General features: G+C 44.2%; 1 protein-coding gene across 1 annotated transcript in view; it reads right to left on the minus strand.

Moving 5' to 3' along the window:
• EPHX4 (epoxide hydrolase 4) overlaps positions 1–12858 on the minus strand; it is a 161448-nt gene extending 148590 nt beyond the window's left edge. The window contains exon 1 of the mRNA XM_082265967.1: positions 12540–12858. Within this exon, the coding sequence (XP_082122093.1) occupies positions 12540–12776 (237 nt within the window). The 5' untranslated portion in view covers positions 12777–12858. The remainder of the gene's footprint in view (positions 1–12539) is intronic.
• Between the last annotated feature and the right edge of the window lie 4744 nt (positions 12859–17602).

A 17602-nucleotide genomic window follows, 5' to 3' on the forward strand; every position in this document is an offset into this window, starting at 1 on the left:
TGTTCCAGTAAGGAGTACTTTGCTACTAAAGTCAGTTTGCTTATAAATGTCCCTTACAATGGTAGAATTTAATTAGGCAATGTCCCTTTAACAGCGTTTCTACAGTCGCAGATTTGCTTTGCTGAGTGTAACAGTTTTTTTCCTCTGTTTAAATGATCCTTTTCCTGACAGCAGCAGCTTTTTTCCTTTAAAAATGAATCATGGCTCTATTCGCTTTTTTCACCACAATAATTACAGTCAAAGGGTTTGCCAAGTATAAGTTTCCTCATGCAATTCCAAGTATAAGTTTCCTCATTCAATGTCCTTTTAATATCTTTAAGTCTCTCCATCAGCCTCCTTGTCCGACCTGTCACGCACTGTGCACTGCGTCTCTGTTGCTCTAGCAACCTCGGAGACATGCACAGTTCTTACTGAGCCATTCTCCCTTGTAACGTTTTTTTTTTTTAAATCACGTGAGAGCCGCATGACTTTGTCAGCTCTGCATCCCTGTTGACCTAGCAACGTCGGGACATGAGCGGCTCTCGCTTATCTAGTTTTTTTTTCTAACAACGCGAGAGCCGCATGACGTAGCCAGCTCTGCGCATAGTGTCCCTGTTGCCTAGCAACATCGGAGACAAGCGCAGAGCTGACCGAGCGGCTTTTGCTTGACATCGCTCGTCCGCCGCCACTTGTAATGGCCACTGCCGCTTAGAAGTAAGTCCACGCGAGCGCGCACCCGCCGCGTGCCCGCGCACACCCGCCGCTTCAACAGTTTCGCCCGGCCGCCCGAAGTCTCTGCGCTCCAAGTCCCAACGGCTGTCCGTGGGGCACATGCGCAGTAGCGCATTCCCACGGACACAGCAGGGACTGGACGCAGAGACACTTGTACTTTATTACAAAGGATCGTTATTTAGTGCATGGAGCATGCAAATGCACCAGATGGAAATTAATGCAAAAGGAAACCCTCCTATCCTTTACAGTGAAGGAAGCTACAATTTTAGCCTGTCACACCATCAAATGTCTAGTGTCATAACTGATCACATGTGTAGCACCATGGAAACTGCAGACCAAATAGAGGCCAAGATGGCAACTTCCTTGGCTGTAAAAAATAGGAAGGATCAGTTCTGCTTTAAATATAAGCTTAATGTTTTACTGGAGTGCATTTCATCATATTTCATCATTCTTCATTCAAGCCTTGTCCAATATCTGCTTTTAACTGGCCCTTGAAACCAGGGCAGCTAATAAGGCAATACAGTTGGTCCTTTTGTACCGGTACCCAACAGTTCAATAGGGGGCCCGGGCCCCTGCCAAGCAGGGGGGCCAGCTGTACTGCTTTATTGCTGACATCGATCCTCCTGTGCCTTCCCCCATACCTACCAACTGTCCCAATTTAGCAGGGACAGTCCCGGCAAATAGGACCCTGTCCCGGGTAATTTAATTTGTCCCGGCTGTCTGTAAATGCCCGTTACGGGCACCAGGTGCCCGTAAAAAAATGGTTGTGGGCCGACATCCTAACTGCGCATGCGCCGTTCCAACGCCTGCCGGTTTTGGGAAAGCTCGTACAAGCTCGGCCGAGCGGGCACATGCACAGTTATGTAATGGCGCTGCCTGGTGCCAGTTTTAAATCAAAGGCACCTGTTCAAGCAGTGCCTCGCTGACACCGGCTGCCACAGTCAGCTGCAGAGCAGAGATGGACCATCACCCGGAAGTGCTGCTGGACACTACTTGCCCCTTGCAGGGGATGAAGATCTTCTGTGGAAGGGGAGAAAATCTTTAATTTTGAATGGGTTTGGGGGCCAACCTCTGACAAGTAGAAACATTCAAAGGAGAAAACGTAAGAGATAGGCAGAGGCACTTCCTGAAATTAAACAACAGGACTACAAGGAAACTTATTCTGCACCTACTACCCTTCATCAAAAATAAACATAGGATTTATGAGTGCAAGGCTTCGCTTACAAAAATAATGCTATGCATTAAAACTTGGAAAAGCATATATTGAAAGAACCATTTTAAATGACAATTTCAGCCTTAAGGGAGGGCAAATGTAACCAAAGTGTTTTCAATGAGCATGTATCACTTATGATATAATTAATTATATATGCACCTCCCTTTTCAATTTCCTGTAATTCTCTCTTTATTGAGTAGACCCTACAATCTGATGACAAGTAGGCGTAGATTAATTATGCATAGTGGGCGGAGCTTCAGGGAAGTGGGTGTGGTAAGTAATTGATAGCTGTACTGCAAAGTGTCCCTGGAAATTTTTTTCAAATGTTGGCAACTGTGCTTCCCCTATAGCACTGCCAGCTTCTACTCCTTTTTCTTCCGCCAGCTGCACTGCAGGGGAATCTGTTCTAGTATCTGCGCCCCCATCCATTTACTATCCAGAACCTACCTATACTTTGTGCCCCCCTTCCATCTTCTGTCTGGGCTCCCCTGTGTTCCTCTTTGCTACCACAGCACTGCCGGCTTCCCTCCTCTCCTCTCCCACCGGTAGCTGCTGTGGGTACACAGGAGGATGTTTTGGGATGGAGAGCGGGGGGAATGGTCAGTAAAAATGTCATATATACCAGCCCCTTCCTTTCCTGCATGAACGCAGTGAGCAATCAGTACCGATCGCTTCTGTGTCCATTCATCACTGAAGCATACTAAACTGTATTTACTATGCTTCAGTTTGTAAATGAACAGGAAGTCTTAGAGCACTTCCTATGCATTCATATGTACAGCTATGACTGCAGAGAAAGGGACTTGATGAATTTATGTCCTCAGTCTCAAATGTGAGACATTAGGGGTCTGTTTAGACCCCTGACAGTTCACCAAGGCATCCCTCCAAAAAGGGAAGTTACAAAATGTAAAAAAATAAATAAATACAATTTAAAAAAAAAAGTAAAAAAACGAAAATTCCAAAAAATCATTAAAAAAAATTAAGGACTTATTCACATGTGCTTGCTTTCTATAATTTATGCCATTGCTACGAAGCATAGCATCGTGGCTGGGACATATGTACACCCACAGCCAATGCCTCTGTTGCCAAATGGGGGTAGCGGTTGGTGGGAGGAAAGAGCACAACTCAACCATGGGGGTTTTACCCCCCCCCCCAACCAAACAAGTACTCATTCACACAGATAACTCTGCCCCTGTGAATGAGTGGATTCTTCATGCAGCTGGAGTCGCCTGTTAATCTAAGGAGACACAGTGGCTGTATTAACACTGATCCTAATTCAGCAGGTGTGCAGGCAATGGTGAGTGGTCCTGAATGCATGCTGTCAGGTAGGCCGTAATGGCCCCATGATTTATAACAGCAGCCCTGCTTGTGGCATCAATCCTCCTACTAACAATGGTGCATTATTCTAAGTGGTGCACTTATACCAATGATGGGGCACTATTCCTCCTACTGACACTCATACCCAACCCTGTGGATTTCCATACTTCCACTGAAAACTGATTCTTGGCCATTGTTTTACTCCCACTAAAAACTGATTCTTGGCCATTGTTTTACTCCCACTGAAAACTGATTCTTGGCCATTGTTTTACTCCCACTGAAAACTGATTCTTGGCCATTGTTTTACTACCACTGAAAACCGATTCTTGGCCATTGTTTTACTCCCACTAAAAACTGATTCTTGGTTATTGTTTTACTCCCACTGAAAACTGATTCTTGGCCATTGTTTTACTTCCACTGAAAACTGATTCTTGGCCATTGTTTTACTTCCACTGAAAACTGATTCTTGGCCATTGTTTACTCCCACTGAAAACTGATTCTTGGCCATTGTTTACTCCCACTGACAGCAGGGCAATTTCCGTTCTCAAGGCAGAATACATCCATCCAACATTACAAACAATGATATACAGTACCTGCCTTGAAACTAGCATTACCTCTGGGAGTCAAATCATGGCAGCAACCAACACCAAAAGTATGCCTTGCCTGTAACAGGTCACATCCAGTTTGACATTTGCATGTAAAGTTCTGTATGTAAAAAATGTAATAAAAATGTATCCTTCAAAATGCAATTATAGAAAACAATGCTAAGTGCCGGTTCACACTTCAGCGATGTCAGACATCGCATGTGATTCGCAGCACACCACTGAAATTCACATGAGATGTCTGTGCATTGCGAATACAGCCATACAGATCGTGTGGCTGAATTTGCATCGCATTCGGTCCAAAATCGCACAGGACCCTATTTTTGGTCCGCACCAGAATCGGATCGCATGGGGGTTCACACCTATGCAATCCGATTCATGTCCGAACCGACAGTTTGTACTGTGTTATGCGAACTGATCTGGGGGTGTCGGTAACTTTGTATTGACACCCCCAGCGATTCGCATATGGCAGTGTGAACTGCCTGCGAGTCGAATGTGATGCAGGAAGCGCAGTGGATTTGCAGGGTTCCCGCATCGCATATGTGTGAACCGGCACTAACACTGATTCCATTATTGAAACATAAGCTTCAGCTACTAGCATAGAAACAAGTTACAATTAGTAGATAGGATTTCACAGAATCAATATGATTCAGTTCTTGTAATTTGCTTACCTTCTCTCTTACAGTGATGTGCACAGTATTTTGAGTCAACAGTTCATATCCAAAATATTACATTTTCAGCATCACCTTGGATTCGAATGTCCCAGTGTAGTAAAACATTTCCAAGTCTCCTAATTTGATGTATTTTTGTCTAAGCAAAATATCTCATGATGGGACTAGCTTAAATGGAGATCCAGCCGTTTTTGTGTTTATTAAGAGTCAGCAGCTCCAAAAAGTGTAGCTGCTGACATTTAATAAACACACACTCACCTGTCCCATGATCCAGTGATGCGGCTGCCTGAAGCCTTGGTTTTCTCCCTCGGCTCTCCCCGACACCGGCATCACTAGTGTGGGCACCCGGCTGTGACAGCTTGCGGCTTCCTACCTGTGTGCGCACTGCACAGGTGCTAGTCGCGCTGCGCTTCGTGAGTGGACGGGCAATTTTCTGGGACTTTTCTGAGATTGCAGGGAGGGAGGGGGAGAGGAGAACTTCTGCTTGAGCTGCCTAGGCGGCCCGAGCGGAAGTGGGAACGGGGACCTGTCAAACCTAGGGTACCCGCTTCCCCCCCCCCCCCCCCCCAGAAAAAAAATTACATGGCAAATGTGGCATGTCAGGAGTTCTTGGGTGGAACTGCGCTTTAAAGTGTGTGTGTTATCCCTGCATTTGATATTCCTGATATGTGCCTGCTGTACTGTGTGCTTGTATGAGAAAGTATCCGGTTCTCTTTGTATTGCTTCCTTTGTGTGAAATCCCTGGTGTTCCTCCTAGTGCCTCTGCTCTCCTTTTAGGAACTTACCACACTAAGCATGAGAACACACCGTGGTCAGTTATTTAGCTGTGCTGGGAAATCAGCCTGCTCTCCTCCAATGATTAGACTTGTTCTGACACGCCCTCCCCCTGCACAGCCTTTCACTGGGAAGCTTGGTGTACTGTTGCTTCTCTTCCCCCCAGCTCTTATGCAGCTGAGAACAGAGGGAATGTGATCACTTATAAAAAAGGTTTCTATGTGTTTTTATATGTATACACAAATGTTTTTCCTTGCATTTCTGTTTTAAAATGAGTGGGTTGTATTACAAGGTGATCGTTTACAATCACTTTAAGGGCTACTGATGCCGTAAGCACAACCTAACAATGGTGTCCCTCAAGACCCTCCTATAATTCACTGACAAGACATGAAAGTGGACCTTTACTTACCTGTTCTCCAGCACTACGATGTCCTGGTGCTCCACACTGGCCACTGACATTTTCAGCACATCAGCTTCCAGGTATTGATCCCCACACATTTTCATTCGCTGGGCTGAGATGACGTTCAGTCATCCCGGCATTGCTGAAATTCATACACTGGGCTGCGCATGCATCACTCAGTGTACAGTGCAGACAGGCAGGCAAGTAACTTTAATGGGGCACAGCATGTCTCTTTTGCTCTAAAACTCGTGCCTGTTTGCATTTTCGTAGGTTATGTTCCACTTTGAAACTTAATCTGTGGAATTCCATAAAGCATTAACAGTTTTCCAGTGGTAGTTCCCTTTAAAACTAACAATATTGGCACTCCGACCTCAATGCTGGCCTCTGACCGATTCTTGTACCTGTTGCTGAGTGATAACTGAATCTGCAGCAAGCACAATTTCGATAAGGAGGCCCAACAGAGTTCTATTCAAACCAGTATTTGTAAGAGGTAAATACAAAGAAAAAAAAATGAGTTACAGGTCATGTGATATAGTGGTTCCAACAATTTAACATTCTAGAAAGCAGTAGATTACAAAAACCATGGCCAACCTAAGACTACACAAATGAAACTGCAAAAGATAATCAAGGTAGCAGCCAGATACAGTAGATTGCTTTTCCAGGGTACCTCCACGATTTTAAAGACTGTCCAATAATTTAAAATTAAATGCTTAACTTTTTCGTAATTCTCCTTTCCAGGTGCCAATCCATGGCAGCATACACATGGTTGGTTCCGCCCCCAAGCAACCCACAGGACCACTTTAACCCTATAAAAGAAAGAGTCACCCCCCCCCCCCCCCACGTCATCTTGTAACTAGCCTCAAACATGAAGGATTAGAGCTGTGAACAAGTTATTTACCTTGTGTATGCTGCCATGGATAGGCACCTGGAAAGGAAAATTACGGAACGGTAAGTATTTAATTTTCCGTTTTCCAGGTGCCTCCATGGCAGCATACACAGGGTAAATAACTTGCTCACAGGGAGGGTTGCTGCAAAAAAACCTTATTTAATTTTGATTACAAAACAGACAACTGTAGAGATTTTTTCCCAAAGTTGTGGAAAGTAAGTGTGGCTGGATCTAGACTATAGTGTGTCTCGAAGGTGGTAAAAGATGACCAACTTGCCGCCCGGCATATAGTTATCCTGCAGGCTTGAGGACAGAAAAAAGAATGACGTGAGGGGAGGCTGGCTCTTTCTTTTATAGAGTTAAAGTGGTCCTGTGGGTTGATTGGGGGGGGGACCAACCAACCATGTGTATGCTGCCATGGAGGCACCAGGAAAGAATTATAAAGAGTGTCTTGGACACCATTTGTACATTCTCCCCAAAATACAGTGACTTGAAAAAGTATTCAAACCCCTTGAAATGTTACACATTTTGTCATGTTACAACCAAAAATGTAAATGTATTTTATTTGGATTTTATGTGATAGATCTACACAAACTGGCACATAATTGTGAAGTGGAAGGAAAATGATAAATGGTTTTCAACATTTTTTTACAAATAAATATCTGAAAAGTGTGGCGTGCAATTTGTATTCAGCCCCTTTACTCTGATACCCCTAACTAAAATCTAGTATGTCAAATTGCCTTCAAAAGTTTGAAGTTTGAATATTTGTAAACCTTCTGCAGTTTTCTTCCAGGCCAGCCCCAGGTCCTGCAACTAAAATAAAGTCCTACTCCAGAATAAAAGCATGGATCAAAATTAGGCAACTGACTGAGGTCTTTTATTTAGGAATAATAAGGGAAATTACTTCTTTGATAAATGATAATTAAAAATAATTATTTTTTTCTGGTCAGAAATAAGAAGGTAGACTAGCCCCAGACTAGGTAGACTCTGGGGATGTTTTGCGCATGCATGGCCATGAGAGCGAGGGCATGCTATGGTATTTAACAAAATCCGCAAGGCTGCAGCTGTCAAATCTTAGTAAGTATACCTCTTTGGAAGGGGAAGATTAGATCAGTCAGCTAAGAGAAAATTGGCAAAAAATATTTGGGTACTTTATTTTAAACTGCGCTTATAATTTAAGGACATGAAAGCTAGGGGAAAAACTCTGTGATGCCCCCGGCCCCTTCCCTTGGGGCTCTGAGCACATGCCTATTTAACCTAATGGTTAATTCAACCCTGTCTCAAGGCCAGAATTAGGTAAGAAGAAGTTGTAATGAAACTTAAAGCGGAGTTCCACCCTGATTATACATTTTTTTTATAAAAATACCCCAGGGACAGTCAGGGCTAGCACATTCCACAATGGCTAGCCTCTGATCTGTCCCGGGTTGCACTTACCTTTCAGGAGAAATACTTACCTTGAAATTGTCTTGTCCAGCGCTGCCATCTCAGGTGTGGGCAGCTTGAAGCCAGCGCGATCCTCTTCCGCGTCCTCTTCCTTCTTCTTCGGTCCCACGATGCACTGCACCGGCCCCGACGTCACTTCCGGGTCGCGCGCGTCATCCCTCCACAGCTTCTGGGCGCGCCCCGGAACTGACGTCGGGGCCGGTGCAGGCGCAATGATTCCTGGGAGCGATGACGTTCAGCTCCCAGGAATCATTGCAAAAGCCAGGAAGTGACGAATCGCCGTGGCCGCCGAGGGGAGGAAGAAGGAAGTAAGGTGAGTATATTTTCTCTAAAAGGTAAGTGAAAAAAAAAAATTGTGATTATCCGTTTGTTTTTCAGGTGACCGGGAGCGAGAAGATGGAGGTAAGTATAAATTTCGGGTGGAACTCCGCTTTAATAAAGGCCCTGCAGTATGTACAGTAGTACACCTGAACCATTGCTGAATTTTTGGGCCAAAGGCAGGTAAAATCCCTAGCCCCCAGCTCTAATAACTAGATTTTGATCAGTACCATAAGGTTCTGTACACCAGAATGTCTGACTGGAAGTATAAAGCCTTCTGTATGGTCCCTTCAGGGGTGTATTCCCCCAAATCTACAGTACTTTAGTTTAAAACATAAACTGTTTAACATCAGTGTGCGGTGGAAAGAATGATGTCCTTTTTCTGATAGATGGCGGTTCTTTATCTTTTAAGGCTAAGATACGAGTGCACATTCTTATCTGCAACCCAGTAACTGAAAAGAAGACACTCTAATGCCAGTGCTCAATGATGAAGGATGTCTGCAATTTCATGACTCAGCAAACTTCCTCTGGCTGCCTAGTATTTGCATTATCTCTGCTGGATTCTCCATGGAAATATGGGTGAAAGCCTTATGGTTATAGCAGTTTTGGGTCTTACTAAGCAGTCAGCTGTTAGGCGCACATGGGATACCACATATATCATTTCAGAACACCTTCTTGTTCATGCCCCATTTGAAGGTTCTTGAATGAACATTTGATACCATCTGTGTGGTTCTTTTTTTTTGAAAAATCATTTTATTGATTTTTTATGGCACAAATACAGAACAGACATAAATAGAAAACATTAGTGTCAGAGGGACCCTCGCAGTGGATACAGTCCACAGTATACAGCAGAATAATAGGCAGCAAAACAATTGGAGAGTCACTGTAAAGAGAAAGAAGGCTCCCTTAGACTGAGGAATATCATGAGCAACAACATACATATTAAAAAAAAAAAAAAACAGTGAAACGACGTCAAGACGACAGTTACCCAATCCATGACATTAGAGGGAGTCACATCAAATGGAGGGTGTATCCGTGGTCGTGGAAAGCTCAGCGAGCCCCTTGGACCATCGTAATTTTTGGGACAGCCTCTATTAGCATATGTATCCTTAAAAAGAGACAAACTGTTGTTGACCAGTAGTTTCCAAAAAAAATAGGATGGAGGTTGGGACTTTTTCCAGTGGAGCGCAATGGCTTTCCTGGCGTAAAACAGGAGCAAACCAACAAGGGTACACCAGGCAACGGTGGGAAAATGGGAATTAAATGTGCAATAAGACCATATATACAAATAGACATGGACAGTTGTAGAGATATGGCAGTAACCAAATGGATAAGAGCTAGTACTTCCTCACAGAACCTGACGATGACAGGTCCAGAAAATATGGGCAAAATCACCCGGGACTCTTCCACACCGCATCAGTGCAGTGGTTAAGTGGTTATCATGTCTGTCCTGGAGTACTAGGGTCATTGGCTGGAATCCCAATCATAGCACTACTAGGAGTTTGAATATTCTCCAACTGCTTGCATGGATTTCCTTCCACATTTTAAAAGCCATTCTGGTAGGGTAATTGGCTCCTGTCTATTGTGACCCTTATTTGTATCTATGTGAGGTAGGCAACTTTGGATTGTGTAAGCTCCTTGAGGGCATACCTTCATGTAAATGTGCGATATACTGTTTATGTAAAGCGTTTTCATGAATTGTCTGCTAGCAGATTATGAAAGATTTACCTGAAAACAAAGCACTCACAGTTCCCTCTTGGCTTCCACCTTCACCTGATCTTCCTTTCGGGTTTGCAAGCTCGTGGGCTGTTTGACTGGCTGAGCCGTGATGACGTCACTCCCTCACATGTGTGTGGTAGGCACAGCTCTTTCTATGGACGGCAAGCCATCCATTGAGAGTGCAGTGCGCATGCGCCAGTGACATCATGCATGCACTTTTAGAAGATATTTACTGTACCTACAGGTGAGTCTTATTATAGGCTTAAAGCAAAAAGGCAGAGGAGAAATCACCGCTCCAGACGAGCCAAGGAGATCTCACAGAAGGTAACCCCAGAAGTGCTGGCCAGTCTCGCCACAACGACAAACAAGGAAACTTGGAAAAGGCAGCCACACACCGCAATGGGATAGCAACAAAGCTTCTTTATTGAAGTGTAGAAATATGCAGTCACAGGAATGAAATGTGGAAGGTTAACATTTTAACAAGCTGTGACTTGTCCTTATGTGGGACCTTTGCAAAACCGCAGCAGTATCTAATTTATAACATTGAAATACAGTTGAGATGTCCTAAAATTAGACAGTATAAGATGTATAACCTGCTCTTTCACTGCACTTCTGTGGCAACCATATATGAAGTGTAGCATGACACTTCAATGGCATCTGCTCTAAACTACTCAACAACCAAGCCGTGTCATTGACTGATAGGTGACATTTCTTGTCTTATCATAGCAATATGAATCCCCTCTCTTTTAAGCTCCATCCCTTTTGGTCACGCTTCTTGTTAAAAAGTCATAACTTAGTTATTAGAAGTGTTGTTATATGACTTTGCTTTTTTAACAACACACACACAAAATACATAGTTCACTTATACAAGTAAAAATATATCCATGCATTCCTAGAAAACCCTAAATTAAAGTGCAGATTATGATATCCAATAATTTGGTCCACTGCCCAAGGTACAGTCCTATATTTTCAGCCAGATTAAAATGCCAGCTGTAACTCTCTTTGCCATTTTTTTTATCTCTGTTTGGCAAAAGAACTATGCACACACTTTATGTAATGGCAGAATATATAGCATTAAACTCTCTTGGCATTAGTTCTATGACAGCAAACAATACGCTTTTTGGTAACAAACAGATAACCTTGAAAAATGGGATGTATTTACTAAAAAGCTGCTATACAAAGCCATATCACGCCTTCTAATAATTTCCCTCAAGTGCTTAATCATTTCATGGGCTCTAGATCCCACTCGTGATGCCAATTGAACGGATAATTACTATTAGGTGCAGTAATTGCCTCAATGAAAAGGCTAGCTGCGTGTTTACACTCAACTTGGCAGTAGGAATTGTTATTCTACTAACGTGGCATGGAACGCACAGCGAAAGAAGGTGACCTGCAAAACTGCTACGTGCTCAGAGGAGAGGAGGCAAATATCACACGATACAAAGAGAACGAGAGAGACAATGAATTGGGCAACACGTTCGTAATGATATAAATGTCCCTTTTTTGGGAAGGTCAGCAAACTGTGACCATTTACTAAGATAGGGGTTAAACTCTTGAGAACTGCCTAAGTGTGATTTTGGATAAAAATACATAAAAAAAAAAAAAAAATCCTATCTTAACAGCAAGACACAGACAAACGGAGAATAATCATGTATAGATGATATGCAAAAATGCACATGGTCATTTGACAGCACGGTGAAAGGATGCTGGATAATCCCACCAGGAGGACCGAGCCATTGTTATGTAGAGGGAAGGAGTACCAAACACAAAGTAACACACAGCCAATTCTCTATGTGTATTGACTTTAGAGACACAAGCAGCATCTCTCATACAATGATCTGCAATTACTACAGAAGGTAGTGAATGACAATCATGCCAAAGCAGATTCCTGAATGACAGATGGACCCATTATTAAAACAAGGCAATAGATAATAGTCTGTCCATAGTATATCAGGACCAAATTATGCAAAGTAGCAGGTCATTTTATATTCAAGATGAAGCCGCGTGTTGATGGGTTTTATATTCGAAATCACGAGCGATGGTAATTGGCAAGCAGTATTAAATATACATGCATTAAATGTTATTTATATTGGAGTCTATTAACAATTTATCACCATTAGCGCTGCAGAAAAAATGGTTTAATACATGGGTGCTATGTAGATTAATTACAGAGCTTTTGTTATCAGTTACGGTCTGCTCTGCAGAATATACAATAATAAATGATAGTGTGTATCAGCAGCAGATAATATGTGAGAACACTGGAATACACGCTAGATCTAGATCCAACTGTGTGTCTGCAGGATGCATTCAGCTTGCCTAGAGAAGTGAGAATTAATTGCTGCCATGCTGAATCCAAGTTTAAAGTTACTCCAGTGTTTTCTAGGTATTAGAAAGGGGGGAGCGAGAATAATTCAGCATGTCAATTAAAGGCTGTTGACAGAAGGGAAAGAACTGGTAAAAGTTGGTTAGTCCAGGACAATGGCTTTACCTTGATCCGCACATAGCAGTGGGTGCCTAAGAAAGGGTCATTTAGGCAGCTCGGGGTGACCTCTCTGGGGGTCTTCTTAAAGGTCCTCCTTGGCCTGATTAGAATGCTGCAGAAAAGTTTGACAAACGCAGTGCAAGCGCAGAGCAGGCAATAGGAGTACACCAATGTCCAGAACGCTGCAGCACGCAGACAGCCCGGCAGGCTGTCCACAAACAGCGCCATGCTGTGCCCAGGCATCCAGCTTAGAGAGGACACCCTCAAGTGGCAAGGAGAGCTGTGCGAGAAGTCATGGAAACAAGGGGAAGAAAAGAGAGAGGAGGAGGCGATGAGGGAGAGCGAGGGAGTGACTAGAGCTTAGTGATGTGACTGATGCTGCTGCCTCTTAAAGGGAACAAATGAAAATAAGATGCAGCCTTGACTGCATGTTCTGTTTTCAGTGTAACTCCTTTATATCTACATGTCCTGAATACACACACATACAGTGCCATGAAAAAGTATTCATACCCCTTGAAATTTTCCACATTTGATCATGTTACAACCAAAAACGTAAATGTATTTTATTGGGATTTTATGTGATAGACCAACACAAAGTGGCGCATAATTGTGAAGTGGAAGGAAAATTATTAATGGTTTTCACATTTTTTTTTACAAATAAATATCTGAAAAGTGTGACTTGCATTTGTATCTAGCCCCCCTGAGTGAATACTTTGTACAATTTGGGAATGTCTTTACCAGCTTTGCACATCTAGAGAGTGACATTTTTACCCATTCTTCTTTGCAAAATGGCTCAAGCTCTCTCAGACTGGATAGAGAACGTCTGTGAACACCAATTTTCAAGTCTTGCCACAGATTCTCCATAGGATTTAGGTCTGGACTTTGACTGGGCCAGTCTAACACACAAATATGCTTTTATCTAAACCATTGCATTGTAGCTCTGGCTGTATGTTTAGGTTCATTGTCCTGCTGAAAGGTAAACCTCCGCCCCATTATCAAGTCTTTTGCAGACTAACAGGTCTTCTTCTAAGATTTCCCTGTATTTGGCTCCATCCAACTTCCCATTAACTTTGACCAGCTTCACTGTTCCTGCTGAGGAAAAGCATCCCCCCAACATGATGCTGCTACCACCATGCTTCACGGTGGGGATGGTGTGTTTAGGGTGATGTGCAGTGTTAGTTTTCTGCCACACATAGCGTTTAGCTTTTAGACCAAAAAGTAAAATTTTGGTCTCATCTCACCAGAGCATCTTCTTCCATATATTTGTTGTGTCTCTGTAACGCTCCTTGCGTTTCTTATAAGGTGTGGATTTTCAGCTGCAGAAGTAGTTCCACGTCAGTAGTCATGTAGGAGATATGCTGAGATACCAATCCCAACCTCAATGACTCATCATGTATGGAAGGTCTTATTTCAGCCAGTAAATACACACAGTAATTAAGCTGGTTCCTAGTGTGACTTTATATACATGTGGTAAGACAATGATAAAGGTCTTAGGGATAGGTTTGAGTGGAAGTGGTAGGTGACAGACACTTGAGGTGAGACAGTGCAGATGGATGCAGGAAGGGTTAGCGATCATGTATGATAACAGATGACAGAGTAGCAGGTGCATACAGGAGAGATCAACCCAGTGCAGGAAATAGTAGCAGTAGCCTCAAGAGCTAGCAATCTAGTTATGCAGATGTAAAAGACAGTCCTTGCTATGCAGAGCTAAATAGTGTAAGCCTAGTACAAGTCTATAGAGATTTCCCCTGTGGGGTACTTAGCACTAATAGCGATAGCCGAAGGATCGCTCAGGAGATGCGGATGATCCAGTAGCAGGATGCAGGGATCAGCGCAGCGAGGTTCGTCAGCGAGGAGAGCTTGCAAGCATGGAAGCTTCAAGCAAGATTAGTATCCAGGTATTGGTGTTTGAACGAACACATGTGAGTGAGAACCGATGCCCTAAATAGCCATCTAGTCCGGCGCTGGGTGATGACAGCTTCAGCCTTAAAGGGAAACACACCTATATGTGTTTCTTCTGTCTAGGTAGATGGAAATCACCCGGAATAAATGTGATAGGAGGCACTGAGAGTGCCAGAACCTTACAGTCCCCCACATGGCTTCTCGCAAACTGCAAACGGGACTTCTTATGGCTTTCTTTCAACAATGTTTTTCTTCTTGCCACTCTTCCATAAAGGCCAGATTTGTGGAGTGCACGACTAATAGTTGTCCTGTGGACAGATTCTCACACATGAGCTGCAGATCTCTGCAGCTCCTCCAGAATATCCATTGGCCTCTTGGTTGCTTCTCTGATTAACGCTCTTCTTGCCCGGCCTGTTAGTTTAGGTGGATTGCCATGTCTTGGTAGGTTTGAAGAAGTGCCTTACTCCATACTTACATTTTCGGATGATGGATTAAACAGTGCTTCATGAGATGTTCAAAGCTTGGAATATTTTTTTTTTATTACCTAACTATGCTTTAAACTTCTCCACAACTTAAACCTTGACCTGTCTGGTGTGTTCCTTGGCTTTCATGATGCGGTTTACTCACTAACGTTCTCTAACAAACTACTGAGGGCTTCACAGAACAGCTGTATTTATATTGAGATTAAATTACAACAGATGGACTCTATTTACTAGTTAGGCGACTTCTGAAGGCAATTGGTTCCACTAGATTTTAGTTAGGGGTATCAGAGTAAAGGGGGCTGAATACAAATACATGTCACAATTTTCAAATATTTATTTGTAAAAGATTTTGAAAACCATTTATCATTTCCCTTCTACTTCACAATTATGTGCCACTTTATGTTGGTTTATCACATAAAATCCCAATAAAATGTATTTACATTTTTGGTTGTAACATGACAAAACGTGGAAAATTTCAAAGGGTATGAATACTTTTTTAAGGCACTGTTTACCATGTTGGTATATAAAAATCACAAATTTAGGATGGTTCTTTTTTTAAAGTACAATCCGTGGACTTTTTTGGTACAATCCATGGACTTTTTGGAGAGGATTTTATGAAAGGCAAATAGGCAGTTAACTTTGCAAACTGAATTTTTCCTTAACCAGGAGTGGGGAACCTTCTTTCTGCCAAGGGCCATTTGGGTATTCATCAAATCATTCGGGGGCCGTACAAATTTATCAATTTAAAAATGTGCCTGTTATATTTTGTCAAACATTTAATTAACTCACCCCTAATGTGATGGCTGCAACTGCTTCTCTTTGGTGAGGTGTGTGATGTTATCTGCTATTGATGATGTTGCTATTCGCAACTGGTTTTCCAGCTTTGCGTTGGTCAGTCTGGAGCGCAGTCAACTCTTTGTGATGGTAAGTTTTGAAAAGAACTGCTGGCTGGTATTGCTGGTGGGTATAGCTGGCTGGTACAGCTGGCTGGTACTGCTGGCTGGTACTGCTGTGGGTACTGCTGGCTCAAGCTGGTACTGCTGGCTTGTACTGTGCTGTGAGTACTGCTGGCTGGTACTGCTGTGGGTACTGCTGGCTGGTACTGCTGGCTCAGGCTGGTACTGCTGTGGGTACTGCTGGCTGGCATTGCTGTGGTTACTGCTGGCTGGTACTGTGCTGTAGGTACTGCTGGCTGGTACTGCTGTGGGTACTGCTGGCTGGTACTGTTGTGGGTACTGCTGACTCTGACCGGTAGTGCTGTGGGTACTGCTGGCTCTAGCTGGTACTGCTGGATCTGGCTGGTACTGCTGTGGGTACTGCTGGTTCTGCTGTGGGTATTGCCGGCTCTGGCTGGTACTGCTGGCTCTGGCTGGTACTGCTGTGGGTACTGCTGGTTGTGGGTACTGCTGGCTCTGGCTTGTACTGCTGGCTCTGGCTGGGTACTGATGTGGGTGCTGCTGGCTCTGGCTGGTACTGCTGTGGGTAATACTGGCTCTGGCTGGTACTGCAGTGAGTACTTCTGGCTCTGGCTGGTTCTGGCTGGTACTGTTGTGATTACTGCTGGCTCTGGCTGGTACCGCTGTGGGTACTGCTGGTTTTGGCTGGTACTGCTGTGGGTACTGCTGGCTCTGACTGGTACTGCTGTGAGCAGTGTTCCCTTTAGCCTGCGCGCATGCGCGGGCGCGCAGTGTGAATGAAGGTCCCGCGCAAGCACCTATTCAAACCGCGCAGCCGCAGACGTGGCGGCCGTGTAGCAGAGCGTGCGCCGCGAGAGCACGCCCATTGTGTGACAATAGCGAATGAAAATTCGCTATTGTCACACGGATCCTCCTCCTGGCCAATCAGGGAGCGGGTCCTCCCGCTTCCTGATTGGCCGAAAGGCCAACTTCATGCCATTGGCCGAGGAAGAGGCGCCGGGACTCGGGGAGTCAGGAGGACTGAGGAGAGGCAGGAAGCCGGGGAATGAACTGAAGAGAAGCTGCCGCCCGTGACCATGAGGTAAGTGCACGGGGGGGGGGGAACACTGGCATCTCTACATTGATTTGGGGACAATGCTGTGGGCACTCTGCATTAATTAAAAACTGAAAAAATGGCAGAACCATTACTAGACTCGGGACTGAAGAGTCTCTACATTGAAAGGGGGCACACTGGCATCTCTACATTGAAAGGGGGCACACTGGCATCTCTACATTGAAAGGTGGCACACTGGCATCTCTACATTGAAAGGGGGCACACTGGCATCTCTACATTGAAAGGGGGCACACTGGCATCTCTACATTGAAAGGGGGCACGCTGGCATCTCTACATTGAAAGGTGGCACGCTGGCATCTCTACATTGAAAGGGGGCACACTGGCATCTCTACATTGAAAGGTGGCACGCTGGCATCTCTACATTGAAAGGGGGCACACTGGCATCTCTACATTGAAAGGGGGCACACTGGCATCTCTACATTGAAAGGTGGCACACTGGCATCTCTACATTGAAAGGTGGCACACTGGCATCTCTACATTGAAAGGGGGCACACTGGCACCTCTACATTGAAAAGGGGCACGCTGGCATCTCTACATTGATTGGGGGCAATGCTGTAGTACTCTGCATTGATTGGGGGCAATGCTGTAGTACTCTGCATTGATTGGGGGCAATGCTATGGCACTCTGCATTGATTGGGGGCAATGCTGTGGGCA

Source organism: Pelophylax lessonae, assembly GCF_965119305.1.
Source record: "Pelophylax lessonae genome assembly, chromosome: 8".
Lineage (NCBI taxonomy): Eukaryota > Metazoa > Chordata > Amphibia > Anura > Ranidae > Pelophylax > Pelophylax lessonae.